The sequence below is a fragment of the Haliotis rubra genome, unplaced genomic scaffold (assembly GCF_003918875.1).
Source record: "Haliotis rubra isolate DU_JTF1 unplaced genomic scaffold, ASM391887v1 Scf74, whole genome shotgun sequence".
NCBI classification, from domain to species: Eukaryota; Metazoa; Mollusca; class Gastropoda; order Lepetellida; family Haliotidae; genus Haliotis; species Haliotis rubra.
This window is the reverse complement of record NW_025767457.1, coordinates 250893-271733: the sequence shown is the minus strand read 5'-3', so window position 1 is coordinate 271733 and position 20841 is coordinate 250893. Positions and strand designations below refer to the sequence as shown.

Below are 20841 nucleotides of genomic sequence, written 5' to 3'. Positions count from 1 at the left end.
TGTGAAGCCCATTTCTGGTGTTCCCCACCGTGATGTTGCTGGAATATTGCTAAAAGCGGCGTAAAAACCAAACTCAGCCAGTCAGTCAGTCTTATGAAGAAATGAACGTAGAAAAGAATAAAAATCAGGTCCCAGTTCCTCAAAGCTATGTTAGTGCTAAAACAATCCCAACTCTTATACTTTAACATAAATTGAAAATGATTGATTTCTACTAGAGAGCCCTGTCCTCAGTAAGAGCTGTTGATTGTGTAGTTTGATTCAACATAACATATGTCATTGATCATGTTGACTGTAGGGTATTGCCAAGAAATAAGGAAAATATTTTGACGCACAAACAAATGTTGTTTGTAAGAAACTGAGACAGTTATATATTTGATAAAATTCCCATCATTACTACCTTGTTTGGTTTTAACCATGTTAATCAAATAAGGAAATAACATGATTGATCGCATAAAGAATATGAACTATGTATAAAAACTAATCATGATAATATTGAGTTGGAAATGCAGATGATAATTTCATGTAGAGGTGAGGTGAAATGGGGTTTAATGTCGTACTTGAGAATATTTCGCTCATATGACTACGTGCATGCGTGTGTCTGTGTATGTGCGGCTACTTGTACTAGCCCAGACAAGCTGCTAGCTCACTGAGATACCATGCCGCAGTCAAGCATGAATACCCCACTCAGACACATTATACTGACTCTGAGCGGTGTCGTGGAAGGCTAAAATTTATTTTTCAGATGTCCCGGGAAGGCTAAAATGTATATTTCGGATTTCCCGGGAGAGCTAATTTCCAAGGGAGTAGGGGAGTACCGCCAAAGCTAAAGATACGGTGCCGGGAAGCATAATCCATGTCGGAGTAAATAGATTTCTTTTCAAAACATTGTTATAGTATTCGAATCGTTTATTACCGTTATCTCGACACTGGTTAATAATATTTTATAAGTTGCACATTTAGATGAGTTGGACAGCTCACTAAAGATAAACTGAATAGCCTGATCATTTTTCTTTGTTTTATAACTATTAGATACTCTAGTGGTAATTCCTGCCTTAACCATATTTCACTTAATCCAATGTTTGACAAAATACTTTTAACCTGACACGCCCAATTTTTGACACCACGGGTCTCCACCTCCTCATACAAATATCCATCACAACCCCGTAAAATGCTATTTTCAGACACGAGAAGCATAAAAGACCAGTCATTGTTGTACCCATTAATGCCGAGCGCCAGGCAGGGGCCAACAAGTACCATTTTTAATGTCTCTTGGACTGATGCGGCCGGGGAGCGAACCCGCTACCTTCCGCTCTCCGGGCGCTCTAATCACGATCCCACAGAGGCGGTTATTTCATGTAGAAAATAACCATGATAATCTCATGTAGAAAATGCTCTTTATAATCTTATGTTGAAAATACCCATGATAGTCTCAGGTAGAAAATGACCATGATAATCTCATGTAGGAAACACACCTTGATGATCTCATGTGGAAAATAACCCATGGTAATCTCATGTGAAAATACCCCATGATAATCTCATTTAGAAAATATCCATGATAATCTCATGGATAAAATACCCATGATAATCTCCAATAGAAATACCCATGATAATCTCATGTTGAAAATACCCATGATTATGTCATGTTGAAAATACCCATGATAATCTCATGTGGAAAATAGCCATGTTAATCACATGTAGAAAATACTGATGATAAATGTAGAAACAAATGACAGAACCCAGTAAGGCTAACACAATGAAGGGTTATCAGTGTCAGGTCCAATGTCTGACTGTACCATGACATATACAAGAGACTTCCTGTAGCACAGAGGTCGGGAAGGGCAAGGTCGAAATGTGACAAGTAACATAGGATTTGGACAACAGTTTCTAAAGGAAAATGTTTAAATCAGCAAACAGTTTAACAGTCCTGTTAATCAATCATGTTAGGGTGATATAATGACATAATAATGGTTTCCATTTATAAATTATGTTATAAATAACATCTTGTACAAAGAAAACAGCAATCATGTAACTTTCCTTGTTATGAGGAAAATATTATGTATACCCCCCATTTGTGGTCCACCACACTGTTGTCATAAATACTGTGTTACATCATGCAGTAACCTTGACTGTGTAGGGTAGAGCAATGAGGTCTGTAATGTTTGGTAGTTATAGGAATACTGTAGGGTAGATATACTAACACTGTAATGTTTGGTAGTTATAGGAATACTGTAAGGGTAGATATACTAACACTGTAATGTTTGGTAGTTATAGGAATACTGTAGGGTAGATATACTAACACTGTAATGTTTGGTAGTTATAGGAATACTGTAAGGGTAGATATACTAACACTGTAATGTTTGGTAGTTATAGGAATACTGTAAGGGTAGATATACTAACACTGTAAGTGTTTGGTAGTTATAGGAATACTGTAAGGGTAGATATACTAACACTGTAATGTTTGGTAGTTATAGGAATACTGTAAGGGTAGATATACTAACACTGTAAGTGTTTGGTAGTTATAGGAATACCGTAGGGTAGATATACTAACACTGTAAGTGTTTGGTAGTTATAGGAATACTGTAAGGGTGTTTAAGTGTGGTAGTTATAGGAATACTGTAAGGGTAGATATACTAACACTGTAAGTGTTTGGTAGTTATAGGAATACTGTAAGGGTAGATATACTAACACTGTAAATGTTTGGTAGTTATAGGAATACTGTTGATATAATACAGGCAGATGATGTTGTTGAAGTGTTATGACTGATGATCATTAATGGTTCATGGATGGATGTTGGCTGATGGATATCTAGTCTTTCATGGAAACATGTTTACTGATGTTTCATGGAGATGTTTCATGAATGGGTGTTGACTGATGTTTCATGAAGATGTTTCATGAATTGATGTTGACTGATGTTTCATGGAGATGTTTCATGAATGGATGTTAACTGATGTTTCATGAATGGATGTTAACTGATGTTTCATGGATTGATGTTAACTGATGTTTCATGAATGCGTGTTGACTGATGTTTCATGAATGGATGTTGACTGATGTTTCATGAATGGATGTTGACTGATGTTTCATGAATGGATGTTGACTGATGTTTCATGAATGGATGTTGACTGGTGTTTCATGAATGGGTGTTGACTGATGTTTCATGAATGGGTGTTTACTGATGTTTCATGAATGGATGTTGACTGGTGTTTCATGGATGGATGTTGACTGGTGTTTCATGAATGGATGTTGACTGATGTTTCATGAATGGGTGTTGACTGATGTTTCATGGATGGATGTTGACTGATGTTGACTGATGTTTCATGAATGGATGTTGACTGATGTTTCATGGATGTTGACTGATGTTTCATGAATGGATGTTGACTGGTGTTTCATGAATGGGTGTTGACTGATGTTTCATGAATGGATGTTGACTGGTGTTTCATGAATGTTGACTGGTGTTGACTGATGTTTCATGAATGATGTTGACTGATGGATGTTGACTGATGTTTCATGAATGGATGTTGACTGATGTTTCATGAATGGATGTTGACTGATGTTTCATGGATGGATGTTGACTGATGTTTCATGAATGGATGTTGACTGATGTTTCATGAATGGATGTTGACTGATGTTGACATGGATGGATGAATGGGTTTGACTGATGTTTCATGAATGGATGTTGACTGATGTTTCATGAATGGATGTTGACTGGTGTTTCATGAATGGATGTTGACTGATGTTTCATGAATGGGTGTTGACTGATGTTTCATGAATGGATGTTGACTGGTGTTTCATGAATGTTGACTGTTGACTGATGTTTCATGAATGGATGTTGACTGATGTTTCATGAATGGATGTTGACTGATGTTTCATGAATGGATGTTGACTGATGTTTCATGAATGGATGTTGACTGATGTTTCATGAATGGATGTTGACTGATGTTTCATGAATGGATGTTGACTGATGTTTCATGAATGGATGTTGACTGATGTTTCATGAATGGATGTTGTTGACTGATGTTTCATGGATGGATGTTGACTGATGTTTCATGAATGGATGTTGACTGATGTTTCATGAATGGATGTTGACTGATGTTTCATGAATGGGTGTTGACTGATGTTTCATGGATGGAATGTGTTGACTGATGTTTCATGAATGGGTGTTGACTGATGTTTTCATGGATGGATGTTTCACTGGTGTTGATGTTCATGGATGGGTGTTGATGAATGGATGTTGACTGTTTCATGAATGTTTCATGAATGGATGTTGACTGATGTTTCATGAATGGATGTTGACTGTTTCATGGGTGTTGATGATGTTTCATGGATGTTGACTGATGTTTCATGAATGGATGTTGACTGATGTTTCATGAATGGGTGTTGACTGATGTTTCATGAATGGATGTTGACTGATGTTTCATGAATGGATGTTGACTGATGTTTCATGAATGGATGTTGACTGATGTTTCATGAATGGGTGTTGACTGATGTTTCATGGATGGATGTTGACTGATGTTTCATGAATGGATGTTGACTGGTGTTTCATGAATGGGTGTTGACTGATGTTTCATGAATGGATGTTGACTGATGTTTCATGAATGGATGGTGTTGACTGATGTTTCATGAATGGATGTTGACTGATGTTTCATGAATGGATGTTGACTGATGTTTCATGAATGGATGTTGACTGATGTTTCATGAATGGATGTTGACTGATGTTTCATGAATGGATGTTGACTGGTGTTTCATGAATGGGTGTTGACTGATGTTTCATGGATGGGTGTTGGTTGATGTTTCATGAATGGATGTTGACTGATGTTTCATGAATGGATGTTGACTGATGTTTCATGGATGGGTGTTGGTTGATGTTTCATGAATGGATGTTGACTGATGTTTCATGAATGGATGTTGACTGATGTTTCATGAATGGATGTTGATGTTTCATGAATAGGTGTTGACTGATTTTCATGAATGGATGTTGTTGACTGATGTTTCATGAATGGATGTTGACTGATGTTTCATGAATGGATGTTGACTGATGTTTCATGAATGGGTGTTGACTGATGTTTCATGGATGACTGATGTTTCATGAATGGATGTTGACTGATGTTTCATGAATGGATGTGTTGACTGACTGTTTCATGAATGGAATGGGTGTTGACTGATGTTCATGGATGGAGTGTTACGTTGATGTTTCATGAATGGATGTTTGACTGAATGTTTCATGAATGGATGTTGACATGAATGTGTTCATCATGAATGGGTGTTGACTGATGTTTCATGATGGATGTTGACTAATGTTTCATTGATGGATTGACTGATGTTTCATGAATAGGTGTTGACTGATGTTTCATGAATGGGTGTTTGACTGATGTTTCATGAATGGATGTTGACTGATGTTTCATGAATGGGTGTTGACTGATGTTTCATGAATGGATGTTGACTGGAATGTTTCATGGATGGATGTTGAATGTTTCATGGGTGTTGACTGACTGATGTTTCATGAATGGATGTTGACTGGTGTTTCATGAATGGGTGTTGACTGGTGTTTCATGAATGGATGTTGACTGATGTTTCATGGATGGATGTTGACTGGTGTTTCATGAATGGATGTTGACTGATGTTTCATGGATTGATGTTGACTGGTGTTTCATGAATGGATGTTAACTGATGTTTCATGAATGGATGTTGACTGGTGTTTCATGAATGGATGTTGACTGATGTTTCATGAATGGGTGTTGACTGATGTTTCATGAATGAATATTGATGGTGGATATTGAATTCATCAGTGGATATTGTCAAATGGATGTTGGCAGATGGATGAGGACTAACCTTTAATGGATGTAGATTAACCTTTAATGGATGATATTAAGTGTTGATATTCATTAATGATTGAACATTGGATATTGTCCGAAGGATGTTGACTGTCAGATGCTGACAGTTCGATGTTGACCAGTGTTTCTTTCATAAGTGGGTCCTTACTGATATTTCATTGATGGATGTTGACAGTGGGTGTTGAAATTATCATTGGATATTGTCTGAAGGATGTTGACTGTCAGATGTTGACTGTCAGATGCTGACAGATGGATGTTGCCCAGTGTTTTATAAATGGGTCTTTACTGATGTTTTCAGGGATGGACGACACTGGCGACTCTAACGACTCGGTGGAAGTTCCACTGGAGCAGTCCCACCTCCCTGTTGACCTGCAGACCAAATTTGTGGACAATGGCGACTACCATATGATGAATGGAAATGGGACGTTGGGTAGGTAATGACATACACTGTCAAGGTACAGTCAGGTCGCATTAATCCGAGCAGTGACGTTCTTCATGAAAAATGTTCGGATAGTGAAACGTTCGGTTGCTGAAACAAATCCAGTACACCACACTGCAGTAGCGTTACTGGACCGCCTCCGTGGTGGAGTGGTTAGAGCGTCCGCCCGGAGAGCGGAAGGTCGCGGGTTCGATCCCCGACCGCGTCATACCAAAAGACGTTAAAATATGGTACTTGTTGGTCCCTGCCTGGTGCTCAGCATTAATGGGTACAACAAGGACTGGTCGGCTGGAGTCAGTATAATGTGTCTGAGTGGGGTATTCTTGCTTCACTGTGGCGTGGTATCTCAGTGGGGCTAGCACTATAAGACCAGCTTAAGTCTGGGCTAGTACAAGCAGCCGCACATACTCATACACAAGCATGCACGTCGTCATATGAGCGAAATATTCTCAAGCACGACGTTAAACCCAATTTCACCTCACCTCACCTCAGTAGCGTTACTTCCCTTTCACTTGACTGATAGAGACAAATGAACGTATACCATATATAACCGTAGATATGGCGAATTTTCAGGACTAAAAATAGCAGTGTGTAGAAGGGCGTCGGCTTATCTATGGTTACACTTTCGTCACTCTTTTTCAGGGGGTAAGAAAACGACATCGTATAGCTTCAAGTGAACGAACAAACAATTTTTGCTAGGCATTGTCTAATATGCAGGGATTAAGATTACCGTGTGTAGTTGTCTCATATACAGCGCCAGAAATAGCAATCAGCTGTGCAGTGCACACGTTCCCCTACTGGTGATTTAGTTAAAACGTACCCGATAATATAACGAAAGCAGTTTGTTGACATGTGATCGTCCAGCTACACTAAATATGACTTTTGCCGTATGTATAGCTGGATTAATGAAGCAAAAACAAGTACAATTAGCTAATACGTTACCGATAATTGATGGTTGGAGTTGGAGACTGAAGCATCGGATTAATGAATCAACAATTGATGTGTTTATACAGAAAACAAGATTGGTTACAGCTTGAGTCTCTGGTCAGATGGCGCGGGAATCGGATTATCGGAGACCGGACTAATGTGGCCTGATTGCATACACTTCTTTTTATTTTGAAATAATACCTGGCTAGCTATTCTCAAAACGTTCGTAGCCCTATGAACTTCTTAAGCCCATTCTTAACACATTGACTACGATCAAAATTAAGAATTCTAAGGGCTACGAACATTTCGAGAATAAGGGCCCTGAACATGTTACCATGGCTACAACCTTCACCGCTGAATCCTTTGGGGTGGTGGTGGGAATGGCCTTGGTAAAAGCATTCAATCCTGAGACACTGTTGGATTACGCTCATGGATGCAATGTGTGAAGCTATTATTTTGTGTTCCTCGACAAGATAAACAGGAATATTGCTAAAAGCAGTGTAAAAAAAACTCACACATCATGTGATAGACAAAATACTAAAGGATTGTGAATTTGAAAGAAGCTGTAATTAGACTGATTCTGTGAGACATAAGTGCATGTATAATCATGTTGTTGTGTGTCCAGAGTTCCAGCCACACATCAAGATCGTTGAGGAGCCCCAACAGCGAGGATTCCGCTTTCGCTATGAGTGTGAGGGTCCCTCCCATGGGGGCCTACAGGGGGAGAAGAGTGAGAAGAGCAGGAAGTCCTACCCCAGCATCAAGGTAGGGGTTCTCATCATGGGTTCTCATGACAGTTGCAGTCATCACAAGGGTATCCTAGCAGCAAGGTAGGGGTTCTCATCATGGGTTCTCATGACAGTTGCAGTCATCACAAGGGTATCCTAGCAGCAAGGTAGGGGTTCTCATCATGGGTTCTCATGACAGTTGCAGTCATCACAAGGGTATCCTAGCAGCAAGGTTGGGATTTTTGCCACAGGTGTATTCATGCAGCAAGGTAGGAGGTGTTACATCAAGGGTATCCTCAGAACAAGGTGTGGGTTTTCACCACAGGTGTATTCATGCAGCAAGGTAGGAGGTGTTACCTCAAGGGTATCCTCAGAACAAGATGGGGGTTCTCACTTCAGGGGTGTTCACGCAGCAAAGTAGGAAATTTTACCTCAATTATATCCTTGGAACAAGATGAGGGTGTTCACTTCAGAGTTATTCATGCAAGGGCATCACAGGAATATTATGGTCATGTGTTGTGTCTCCATGGTCAGTGGACAGACCAGAGAGCAGAAGGTCAGGAGTTTGATCCTCGTTCACGTGACTGACTGACTGACTGAGTTTGGTTTTCACCGCTTTTAGTTTGATCCTTCGCCCATGTGGGCTCACATGAAACCAAGATACATGAACAGATGGAAATTGTTGTTGCCCTGGCTTAGGCTTATTAACATGCTTAAATTAATAAAATAAGGACTTGATGACTTGGATTCTGTGTGCTGTTTCTAGGTGGGGTATCAATGTTAAACTGTAATATAATATCTCAGAGGGCTGGTACTGTAAAATCAGGATAGTACATGCAAGTGCACATGCATGTGCATGTTGTCATTAAGTGCAGTAATCTTGAATGCATTTTACCGCACCTGACCAGGTGTTAGACATATGCTTGTCATCCAGTTTCATGTCAATATTGGTGTGGTGGGGTAGTCTTGTGGTTAAACATTCGCTCATCATGGCTGAAAACCCGGGTTCGATTCCCCACATGGGTACAATGTGTGAAGCCCATTTCTGGTGTCCCCTGCCATGATATAGCTGGAATATTGCTAAAAGCGGCGTAAAACCATACTCACTTATGTCAATATTTCTTGGCAGATTGAGAACTACAATGGTCCGGCTAAGATTGTGGTGACCCTGGTGACAGATGAGGATCACCCCAAACACCATGCCCACAAGCTCGTGGGAAGGAACTGTCAAAATGGAATCTGTGTACAAGAAGTACAGTTAACCAGTGGCATTATTTCGTAAGTGTTTTCCTGTAACCAATCAGATCACACAATCACCTCACAAACACAAGACTCAGACAGTTTGAGTTACAGAACAAACCATCACCATGTTACTTTACAACCACAAGGCACAGACAACATTTCTACTTCTGTTCCTACCATTTGAAACACTTGCTGTGTTTTTTCTGAAAAGAAGAACCAAGCAGTTATTTTGTACCAAGAACTCTTTCTTCTTCAGAACATCTGGTATGTTCAGTGAACAAACATCAGGATGTCTTTTTTGTGAAATATGAGTAAATATTTAGATCTTCTCCACTACTGTAAGACGTAGATGATTTAATAAAGAAATCCAAGCACCATCTATCAACCACCTGCTCTCTCATTCCCCCCCAACACATAGTGTCACACACCCAAAGTGATGATGTGAAATTGTTCCTGTGTTTCCAGCTTCCCCAATCTGTGTGTGCTGCACGTCACACGGAAGAAGGCGACGGAGGTGTTGGAGGGCCGCATCATCGAGTCCCTCATCCTTGAGAGGAAGGTCCAGCAGGGGCACATGAGTGCTGAAATATCCATCACAAGTAAGTTATTGGATGTGTCCAAGTATGTTTTTGTAATTGCTCATGAATGGATGATTCTGTAATAGGGTAGTAGGCTTTTGCACAGCCATGGAGTATTTAAATTAGTTTTCTTTATCCTGACTCATGCTTATTATGCTTGTCTCCTCCTTGTATGCGAATGATAGTGGAACACTTGAAATCCCTTGTAGTTCCCTTTAAAGCGGACGTATAAGTACACTCACCCACGAGTTGCCTCCCTTGCATAGTTTCCCACCAAAACAGTCACATGACTAACCATGCTTGTCACTCTCTCCTCCATCGCCCTGGTGGATGGTTGTGGATACTTGGGAGTCCCTATACGGCACTATATCCTTTTATATTTCGACCCCTAAGCCCAAATTTAGCTGTATACGGTTTTCGGTCTGTATTATTATTCAGTGTATATAGGAATTATGTCCAAATTTATGTAAATATTGTTGTTTTTCATCACTTGTATTTGTTGTTTACATTTGATGAATTCGTGTTCTTTTTGCAGGCACCGACTGTCTGCGGCTGATCCGCACCCCCTTTGTCCTTCTTGTACTAATCAATGCTCTTCCAGCTTTCGCTGTCAATATTGTATAAATTTATCTTCATTCCAATTTAATAACTATTTGTTGGCCTTATTTAGAAGTTCTAAGGACAAGTAGCGGAGGTTATCACGAGGCATGGCGGATAAAACGAGAGATAACGTCAGTAACCGTGTGTTGTCATCTGCAAATGAAACTAATGTTTCTAGTGATTTGCCGGGTTCGTCACAGGGGCAGACTCCTGTTACGAGGAAGAGGGCAGCGTCGTCTGAGTTGGCTTCATCGCAGTCTAAGAAGCATAAGTCGTCAGGTGTCAGTTCACAGAAGAAGAAGACATCTGCGTCGAAATCATCTTCGAAGTCTTCCAGCTCTACTAGACCTGCTCATCAGATGTCATTCAACGAAGATATCGTCCCCCCGGCAGAGGCAGACATCTTCGACGACCCGCCGATTTTGCTACCAGAAGTTACCTTAGTCAGCAAGGTGTCGCAGCAGCCGTCGTCAGCCAGATCTATGTCCTCAGCCGCTTCAGCCCTCAGCAGATGATTAAAGATTGTCCGTCAGCCTCACAGACATCGGGTGCAAGATAGAACATCAGCATTTCTTCACTTCGTTCACAACGCAGACTAGAAGATGAGTCCATGTTCTCGTATGCGTCGTCTACTCCTCATCAATCAGCGCAGAACTTTGACCAGGGTGCATTCATGAAGCAATTCACCCAGCAGATGCTATCTTTGATGGAGCAGAGGTTCGCCGAAGAGAAGAGGTTACAGCAAGCTTCGGCGATTGCAGTACCTAGGATGGAATCCACTCCACAGGATGCAGCACTGGTGGATCATCAGTCAGCGAACACAACAGTTGCAGATCATCATTCGACGAATGCAGTCACGACGCAGGATCACCAGCGTTCGAGTAGGTCTTCACCTACCAAGGATACAACGTTCTGCAGTCTAGAGGGATCCGTGAATATGAATGAGGATACAGTTCGAGAATGTCGTCGCTCCATCTCCAGGGAATCTCCTCTGAGGCGTGAACGCACCTCGTCAGTATCAAGCAGATCTTACAGATCTTTTCGCGAAGGAGGATCCTAGGAAGGACTCGCGATTGGAGCATGCGCGAAGGGATTCGCAAAGCCACAGCTTGTCAGACAAGGATGAAGAGAGCGATGGGATCTTCTCCGATGCAGAGGTTACTTCATGGATCGCGAGTGGTCTCGATTTATCATCTCCATCAAAGCTACGGAATGAAGCACTCACTTACAGAATGCTTGATAATGACTTTGATTCGCTCACGAACCCGCCTATTGAACCCATTGTAGGAGTCCCAGCAAGCCTCAGTTTAGCCTTCGAGAAAGCAACGAAGTCACAGAACCAGCACGTTCCAGTTTTTAATGAGCAAAGATCCCTCTTCACCACATGGAGTCATTTATGAGAGCGCCCAACTTGGATGAGAATTACAGACTTATCAACGATAATCACAGTAAACTATATAAAGTGGATGATAAAAAGATTGCACAGTTGGACACCACAACTAGACGCACATTCTTCGGCCTGGCTAGGTCAAGAGCAATAAGCGAGGTGCTCATTGCAAAGTTCCAGAACTCAGATGCTGAAGAGGATAAGATGATCTTATCTGCACTTCTCACCCAGAACAGGAATCAACAGTTCATGTCAGACCACTTGGCATCTACATCTGCGGGCCTTACGCTGTTAAGAAGACAGGGTCTTCTGTCATCCTGCAACTGGAGCGAAAGATATACCAAGTCACTCCTGAGAGCCCCATGGTCAGCCCCTACTCTTTTCGGCGGAGGAATTGAAGAGATTGCCAAAGAGGTCACTCACGACTCTAGAGAAGTGATGATGATTAAGTCGATCGACACCTTAGCGAATGTCATCCGCCAGACGTCTCATCGTTACAGCAACAAATTCAAGGTTGTCATTTCCAGTGGAAAGTCCTGCCGTTGGAATATCTTTGGCCCCATGGTTGTTTAACCAAGCCCATAGTCGCCTTTCTACATCATCAAGGTCTACGCAGTGCTTTCTACCTAGACGACGGTATTCAAGAGCATCAGGAAGCCAGTCAGCTCAAGTTACAACTGGACTTCACCATAAGGCTACTAACACAAATGGGTTGGCTAGTAAACCTACTGAAATCAGAATTGGAACCCACACAGGATCTACAATTTCTAGAGATAAGGTTCGTCACAATAGAAAATCGCATCGTAGTCCCTGAAGATCGTTGGATCAAGATACAAGCCATGATCCCGCAAGCAGTCATCTCTCCGTTGAATCTCCGAACATGGCAGCGCCTTCTGGGTCTACTCACCTCAGCACAGGACCTAACTCGTAGAGGAAGATTACAACTACGTCTGTTGTAGCGATTTCTGAATACTCGCCTGAGCAGTACAGGGTTGATAACTCTACCAGAGAGTCTACAAACATTCCTGTTATGGTGGACTCACAAATCGAATGTTTGCAGAGGAACTTATTTAGAAGAGCCGGTTTGCGACACACATCTGTACGTGGATGCGTCGCTACAAGGATGGGGAGCACACCTCGAGAGCAAGGTAGCTGCAGGAAAGTGGTCGGAAAGGGAACGAAATCTGCACATCAATCAACTATAGATGAAAGCAGTCATCAACGCCTTATAACATTGGTCGAAGTCTCTGATCAACAAAGCATTGACAGTGCACACGGACAACTCCACAGTGGCATTTTACATCAACAGACAAGGCTCAACAAGATCAGCAAGTCTGCTACATCTCATATTTCATCTGTTCGACATTGTGGACAAGCTGAACATTGGATAAAGGCATGTCACATTCCCGGAGCAAAGAACATTCTAGCAGATGCTCTGTCTCGGCCACAGCAAGCATCCCCGACAGAATGGATGCTTCATCCGGAGGCGTTTTGTCTCATCATAAGGACGCTAGGATCTCCACTTATAGATCTATTCGCCACAAGGTTCAACAGACAGATGCAGACGTTCGTCTCACCGGGACCGATCCGCTAGCATGGACAACAGACGCATTGAACATGTCGTGGGAAAGACTAAACGCATACGCTTCAACACCGGTTCTAATCCCGCAAGTACTCGAGAAAATCAGGCAGACTACAGTCCTCCATCTGATTTTGGTCGCTCCCTTTTGGCCAGTGAGAGTGTGGTTTCCAGATCTCATTCAAGAACTAGGAAAGCCAAACCTGAAACTACCAGAATGGCCGAACCTACTGGTTCATCCGCACACCAAGCAAGTTCACAGGAATCCAGCAGTGTTCCAGCTTCACGCATGGACAGTATCAAAACTTGCTTGAGGAAGAGAGGTTATCTGCTCTTCGCAGATCTACTCGCAACCTGTATGATGACAAATGGCAGAGGTTTCAACAATACGCTCGGCGCAAAGGTTTCACAGCAACGAAAGCATCTCATCCTCAAGTGGTGGATTACTTATGTCATCTACGACAGACTAAGAGATTGAAAGGTTCGACCTTATCCACGTACTTGGCGGCTATTAGCTCAATTTTGACCATGAAGACAGGCAGCAAATTGACAAAAGTACCAGAACTACTGGCCTTATTACATTCCTTTAAGCTGGAGGATCAGCAAAAGAAATTTAAGTATTGCAGTGAATTTTCATATTGCGATGCGAAACATATATTGTGATATGTATTGCAATATATTGCAAGATTTGTTTTTAAACAAAAAAACTACTTATACTCGAGTTGAAACAAAGGAAAAGAACAATTTAACATCAACACAGTGGTTACTAGTTTGAACTAGTTTCTCCACTCTCAAAAAAAGCCCTGAGATTTTAGACAGCAACTTGACCTGGTCATTAATGAGTAAATATTTAAAACATTCAGATCCAAAACATTGCGAAGCACTTGAACAAAAATTTAGAAAACCGAACTTAACTTGACTTCCGTTGTGAAAAACGGAAATATCCGAACATTTCTGAGTGTTACGAAGTTTTCCGAATGTATGTCGAAATACCAGTTTTCGATCAGCGTATCGCAATACATATTGATTTCATGACTGAACCGGTAAATACCTGTAAACCAGTTATACTGAGCAACCCTACCTGCGTACTACAACATCTCACCAGTGATACCTACGGCAGCCCGAGTATCAGAGATACATGCGCTTGATTTTGGATGAACTCGGTTCGACACAGGACATCGTGCGGCAGCACATTTAGGACTTAAATGGGATTTTGTGGCAAAGAATCAGCTACCTGGTCAACCAGATAGACAGTTCCATGTATCAGCATTATCAACAATCCTCGGACAGGAGGATGTACAGGATTTATCTCTATGTCCGGTTAGAGCATTGAAAATTTACCTTAACCGGGACAAGAACAAGGAGACAAAAGTTCAAGCGCCTGTTTATACCGTTGTCTACAGAGACATCCACAGAAGTCTCCCGAACAACAATATCAGTATGGATGAGAGCCGTTATACTAAGGGCCTACAAAGCAACAGGATTACCACCTCCGAGTGCATCCAACCCACACGAAGTTAGAGCTTTGGCGTCTACTCTCGCTCTGCATGGGAATTGCTCAATGGCATCAATAATGGAAGGCTGCTTTTGCCAACAACTACCTGAGAGACATTGCCACCGATGCCTCTCCGGCATTCACCAGTTGGGGCCACTTGTTGTTGCACAACAACTAACGGTTCCATAGAGGCGTTGAATTGAAAATCTCACCCTCTTATCACGTGACTTGCTGATAACCTTCGCTCTGGAGAGTCTTGGTTGAGAGTCCATGTTTACGTCTAAAACAGACCAACATGAGTGATTTAGACCTTTTACTTGTACGGAAGTACTGGTATGTGAGAAGGGTCGTAACTCTTACGATAAGAAGATACTTCTTACATTAGTTATTATATATATCGAGCAAGGATACACTAGTATATCTTAAATCCACATGAATCGTAGATTCACTTGTCTTAAAGAAGTCTGACAAGATGTGGTACCCCCGAGTTGGCAGATGGAAGTTGGCAGATGGATTGTCAAGAAGTGCCGTAAGATAGTTCCCATGGGGTTAGATACAGGACGTATCTAGGACAGCCAATAAATCCGAGAAGGTGACCTGACCCACCACCAATCGGTCGGATTCTGGAAGCATAATAATCATGAGTCAGGATAAGGAAAAATATTTTCTTAATAAAATTGATATTTTATACTTATCCTGACACATGATGTCAAGCCCTCCCAACCTCCCCACTAATGGCACTTCGGATTTCACGGTAAATCCATGTGTCGGGCATATTACAGAGGGAGTGACAAGCATGGTTAGTCATGTGACTGTTTTGGCGGGAAACTATGCCAGGGAGGCAACTCGTGGGTGAGTGTACTTATACGTCCGCTTTAAAGGGAACTACAAGGGATTTTCAAGTGTTCCACTATCATTCACATAGAAGGAGGAGACAAGCATAATAAGCATGAGTCAGGATAAGTATAAAATATCAATTTTATTCAGAAAATTACATCATAATGTCTAAGTGCTCACTGCTTTCATTCTTGTGAGTTATGAGAAAGATTGAAAGAGTCGTACAGTCTAGTCAACAAAGTTATGAGAAAGATTGAAAGAGTCGTACAGTCTAGTCAACAAAGTTATGAGAAAGATTGAAAGAGTCATACAGTCTAGTCAACAAAGTTATGAGAAAGATTAAAAGAGTCGTACAGTCTAGTCAACAAAGTTATGAGAAAGATTAAAAGACGTACAGTCTAGTCAACAAAGTTATGAGAAAGATTAAAAGAGTCATACAGTCTAGTCAACAAAGTTATGAGAAAGATTGAAAGAGTCGTACAGTCTAGTCAACAAAGTTATGAGAAAGATTGAAAGAGTCGTACAGTCTAGTCAACAAAGTTATGAGAAAGATTGAAAGAGTCGTACAGTCTAGTCAACAAGATTTTCATGACATGGAAGACTAAGAGTGAGTGAGTCATATGGGTTTAACTCCGATTTCAACAATATTACAGTTATATCATCGCATGTCACCTTAATGTGAGAGAAAAACCTGATGGGATGCATGTGGCAAACATTTTGCAACTTTGGTGAAACCCACAAGCAGGGGTGTGGTGCAGACAAGCCTAGAAACACAGTCGGTATGAACCAGGATGAGAAGCCATGTTCATATGTTTCTGGTGTGCACAAGGATGAAACTCTGCACAGCAAATTGCATCAATTTATACAAGTGGGTCACCCATGCTGCCCAATCCATGAACACTCTCCTGCTAGGAATGTGAAACCAGAAAATATTAACGATATGTGTTACCATAGTTACCATATGGTGATAACGTAAGGTCAAATTATGACAGACTTCTTACCTGATTGTAATTCATTAATAAGTAAGTTGTACTTTTGTCACACTCTCTTGCACCCGTGTAAAAAATATGTTTTAATATGTTAAGAAACATTCTTAGATTTTAGCTAGTTTTCAATTCATATTTGCCTTGATCATTCATAGACATGATGGGCATGTTTGTGTGGAGGGTCCCAATTGCTTAGATCGATGCTCATGATGTTGATCACTGGATTGTCTGGTCCCCACACTATTTTCAGAGATATCCACCATATAGCTGGAATACTGCTGAGTGCAGCAATGAATCAGTCGTGTGTGGGGGTCACACGAGGTATTAGCAGTGGGCTGAATGATGTCACAAATATCTGTTGTGTTTTGTATTCATACGTCACTGTGTGCCACATTCACCACCAATATATATGCCAATTTGATGTTCAACCAATGCAATATTTGGGTACCTAAGACACAGATAACTGCATTTGTGCCTCTCAGATACATTGTACCTTACAGCTTGTTAATAATGAAACATACGACTTTATGGATGACAACTTCTTTTTATTGCATAGAGCGACGTTTCGATATAGATTCTTACACCGTTATCAAGCTAAAAAAGTGCAATGAATAATAAGTTGTCATCCATACAGTTGTATGTTTCATTTTTGACTCTCCAACTTCTAGAATGCCAATCAAACAATTATAGCTTCAGGGCTCCCACAGGTCAGGGAAAAGTCAGGGAAATTTGGCATTTCTCTGAAAGTCAGGGAAAAGTCAGGGAATTTTGATATGTTTTCAAAAGTCAGGGAATAGTCAGGGAATTTGGGGGTTAAGTCAGGGAAATTTAGGGGTTTGGTCAGGGAAAAATAAGACTCTGAATGTCGCTAATCAGGTATGGTAGTAGTCAAAGTCAAAGATGCAAGCACACGTTACAGACATTTCATGAAATAAATTACAGTTCAGATCAGAGATTGCTTTTAAGCATAACAGCATGTTTTACATAAAGCCCTAGATTACATATTACATTTTCATTTCTGGAGGATAGAATGGAAACAAAGTCACTTGAAGGATATTTTTACAGATAATTATTTGGTATGTATTGTTTTCTTAAATCAGCATAATGTGAGTTTCATCTTCTACAGATGGGTTACATAACAGACATATTCTTCTATGAAGCACAATCGGTTGAACTTGTGAATCAAACAATATGAAACATATTTCCCGGTTAAAATTCCAAAATTCTGGGAAACGGACATAAATTTGATAAGAGCCTTCTTAGCATGTGATTTCAGATATATAACACTCTTTTTATCTCTCTCTTCCTCCCCCCCCTGCATTACATGCGGGGGGATATAGTCGTCCGTCCGTAATCATTTTGTTTCTGGAGCATAACTCGAAAACAGCTCAATATTTTCAACACAACTTTGCAGATATATCAAACAGAACCTAAAGTGGTGCCTTTTGCTATTTTTACAGATTTTTGTCGCATCTATTTTGCTTGGTTTCCAAGGAAACGTTTTGGACTTTGTCTACAAAAATGAAGTTCAACTTTAAGTAACTGTCAGATGATTTGCTCTTTCATATTTGTAGGGGCCGGGGATTTGTCATCTTCTGATGACTCTTGTTTAGTATGGAAAAACACTAGTCCGAGATAGGCATAGTGATTAACAATAGATAATTGTTTGCCATTCAAAAACATTTTTCTTTATATGCAATAGATCCACCTTTCTAAAGATAACTATGTTAACAGATATTTTTCCATTCATTTGTATACCGTTCCAAAATATTATAAATAGTATGATGGCTATGGTGGTTTCTTGCAAATTGTGAAAGCCCATTTTGGCCAAAAATACCCATATAAGTTTCATTGTTAAAGTACAGCATAGGTTTATAATATGCCCTATGTTCTGACATTTGCTGTTGATTCACAAAATTGAAAATCTTGCATGTTTATTCTTTCCAAATATGCCGTTGATAATTACAACATTTTGTGATAATGAAGAAATGTGTTCCTGACTTTGAATGAAACAATTCAATTAAATCATTAGTTTCACATTCAAAAGCCTTTAATATAAAATACAAAGTTTTCAGATGATATATTACTGACTTCACCTTAGAATATATATTTGATGGTCACGGTCAAATGTATCTAATAGTATTATGTAACATTGTGGCAGGAGAGTCAAGGAAAATTTTCTTCATCACAAATATCAATGTTTTGGTTAATGTAATAAATTAACAAATACTGTGTGTATTTATGATATGTGTAAAGGAAATATCTTAACACGGTGGTTAGGACTGACTGAAAGGGAGGAAGGTGGCCAGTTTTTACACTTAAATGGTCAGGGAAAAATCTATACTTGTCAGGGAAAAGTCAGGGAATTTTTGCCTGCCATGCCTGTGGGAACCCTGAGCTTGTTGTTTTGAAAAACTTGAAAGATAAATGGTATCTGATAGACACACATGTAGTAATCTAGTTGATTATACAAAGCACATGAGTACTTATCCCTGTGTGTTTGGTAGAGGATGACAAAGACAAAGCCCGGAAGCAGGCACAAGAGCAGGCCAAGAACATGTCGCTCAACGTGGTGCGGCTGTGTTTCCAGGTGTATCTGATGGATGAAAAGAAAAACTTCACCAAGCATCTGACTCAAGTGGTATCCAGGCCGATCTATGACAGCAGTAAGTAGCTCCAGTCAGGTTCAATGAACTTGGTTCATGTTCTTTGTCTCTGCTCAAAACCAAGCATGACAGTCAAATGATTTGGATGTTTTAGAAAACCCTGGACGTCTAAATTTCGGTGTCCTTGTTGGCATGGTTACACATATGCACAGTGCCATTAAACTCCACTCACTCACTCACTCACTCACTTACTCACACTCACTCACTCACTCACTCACTTCCTGTGGTGGGGCGGTGGGGTAGCCTAGTGGTTAAAGCGTCCGCTCGTCACGACGAAGGCTCGGGTTCGATTCCCCCACATGGGTACAATATGTGAAGCCCATTTCTGGTGTCCTCCGCCGTGATATTGCTGGAATATTGCTAAAAGTGGCATAAAACCATGCTTACTCACTCACTCCTTCCTAAAGTATTTGCACATCATGTTGAAGATCCAAGTCAATTCCCCCACATGAGTACAATGTGTGCAGCCAAATTCTGGTGTCCTCCACCATGATTTTGTTGGAATACTGCTAGAAGCAGCATAAATCCGAACTCATTCACTCACTCACTCACTCTCTTCCTCCCTGTCTGCAGAATCCCCCGGTGCATCTGCACTCAAGATCTGCAGGATGGACAAGTACGGCGGCTGCTGCACAGGCAATGAGGAGGTGTTCCTCCTGTGTGAGAAGGTCCAGAAAGGTGGGTGCTTACTTCTCAACCAAACTTGTTCTGACATAAACCAATGTGTGAAGCCCATTTCTGGTGTCCCCCGCCGTGATGTTGCTGGAATATTGCTAAAAGCGGCGTAAAACCAAACTCAGTCAGTCAGTCAGTCTGACATAAACATTTATAAGTATGATGTTAGCAGTATTTTCACTTTGCAATCGCACAAAATTGTATAAGTATGTTTCCCACCATGTCTGCGATTAAAGACAGGAAGCTTTTACTTTCTTAATAGGCTGATATTCATTATTATTGAGCATCAATCATCGTTAGATTTATGATTATATGATAGAGTTGTCGACCCATTTGATGTTCTTAAGATTTTATAGAAAAAATATTCTCTCAGTTCCTCAAGCAGTCGTAGCGATAAAACCATCACAGCTCCCATACTTTAAAGTATGAGTAAATATTAAGATCTTTTCCACAATTAAAAGGCTGACAAGAGTCGTAGTGCTAAGATTTGTTTGTGGATGGCCTGCGGATCAGGAAACTGGACAGTGAACATCTGATGAGCATTACACTTATGAGAAATTATATCAGTCTTATGTCTGCCTTCTTACAGCCAACCGAGACAGTACATTAGCCCTTACTCTATGTAAAGGAGAGAACTACAGACAAATGTGTGACTTGTGATTGAGGGTAGAAAACTGTTTGATGTTTTTGCAGATGATATCTCAGTGAGGTTTGTAGAGTTCAGTAAGGATGGGTCGGTGTTGTGGGAGGCTTTCGGTAACTTCAGTCCCCTCGACGTCCACAGACAGGTGAGAGATTAATAGTGGATTTACATACAATTGTGCACACTGGTTTTTATTTGCATATATGAAAACAAACCAGTCTGAAATCCTGT

The 20841-nt window shown here is 40.7% G+C and overlaps 1 protein-coding gene across 2 annotated transcripts in view; it reads left to right on the top strand.

Moving 5' to 3' along the window:
- Positions 1–20841, top strand: part of LOC124259865 (nuclear factor NF-kappa-B p105 subunit-like) — a 37706-nt gene that overhangs the window by 3866 nt on the left and 12999 nt on the right. For both annotated transcript variants that reach the window (XM_046694081.1, XM_046694080.1), the window contains exons 2-8: positions 6127–6258; positions 7820–7959; positions 9052–9200; positions 9630–9763; positions 19134–19292; positions 19866–19970; positions 20661–20755. In XM_046694081.1, the coding sequence (XP_046550037.1) occupies positions 6129–6258; positions 7820–7959; positions 9052–9200; positions 9630–9763; positions 19134–19292; positions 19866–19970; positions 20661–20755 (912 nt within the window). In that variant the 5' untranslated portion in view covers positions 6127–6128. The remainder of the gene's footprint in view (positions 1–6126; positions 6259–7819; positions 7960–9051; positions 9201–9629; positions 9764–19133; positions 19293–19865; positions 19971–20660; positions 20756–20841) is intronic.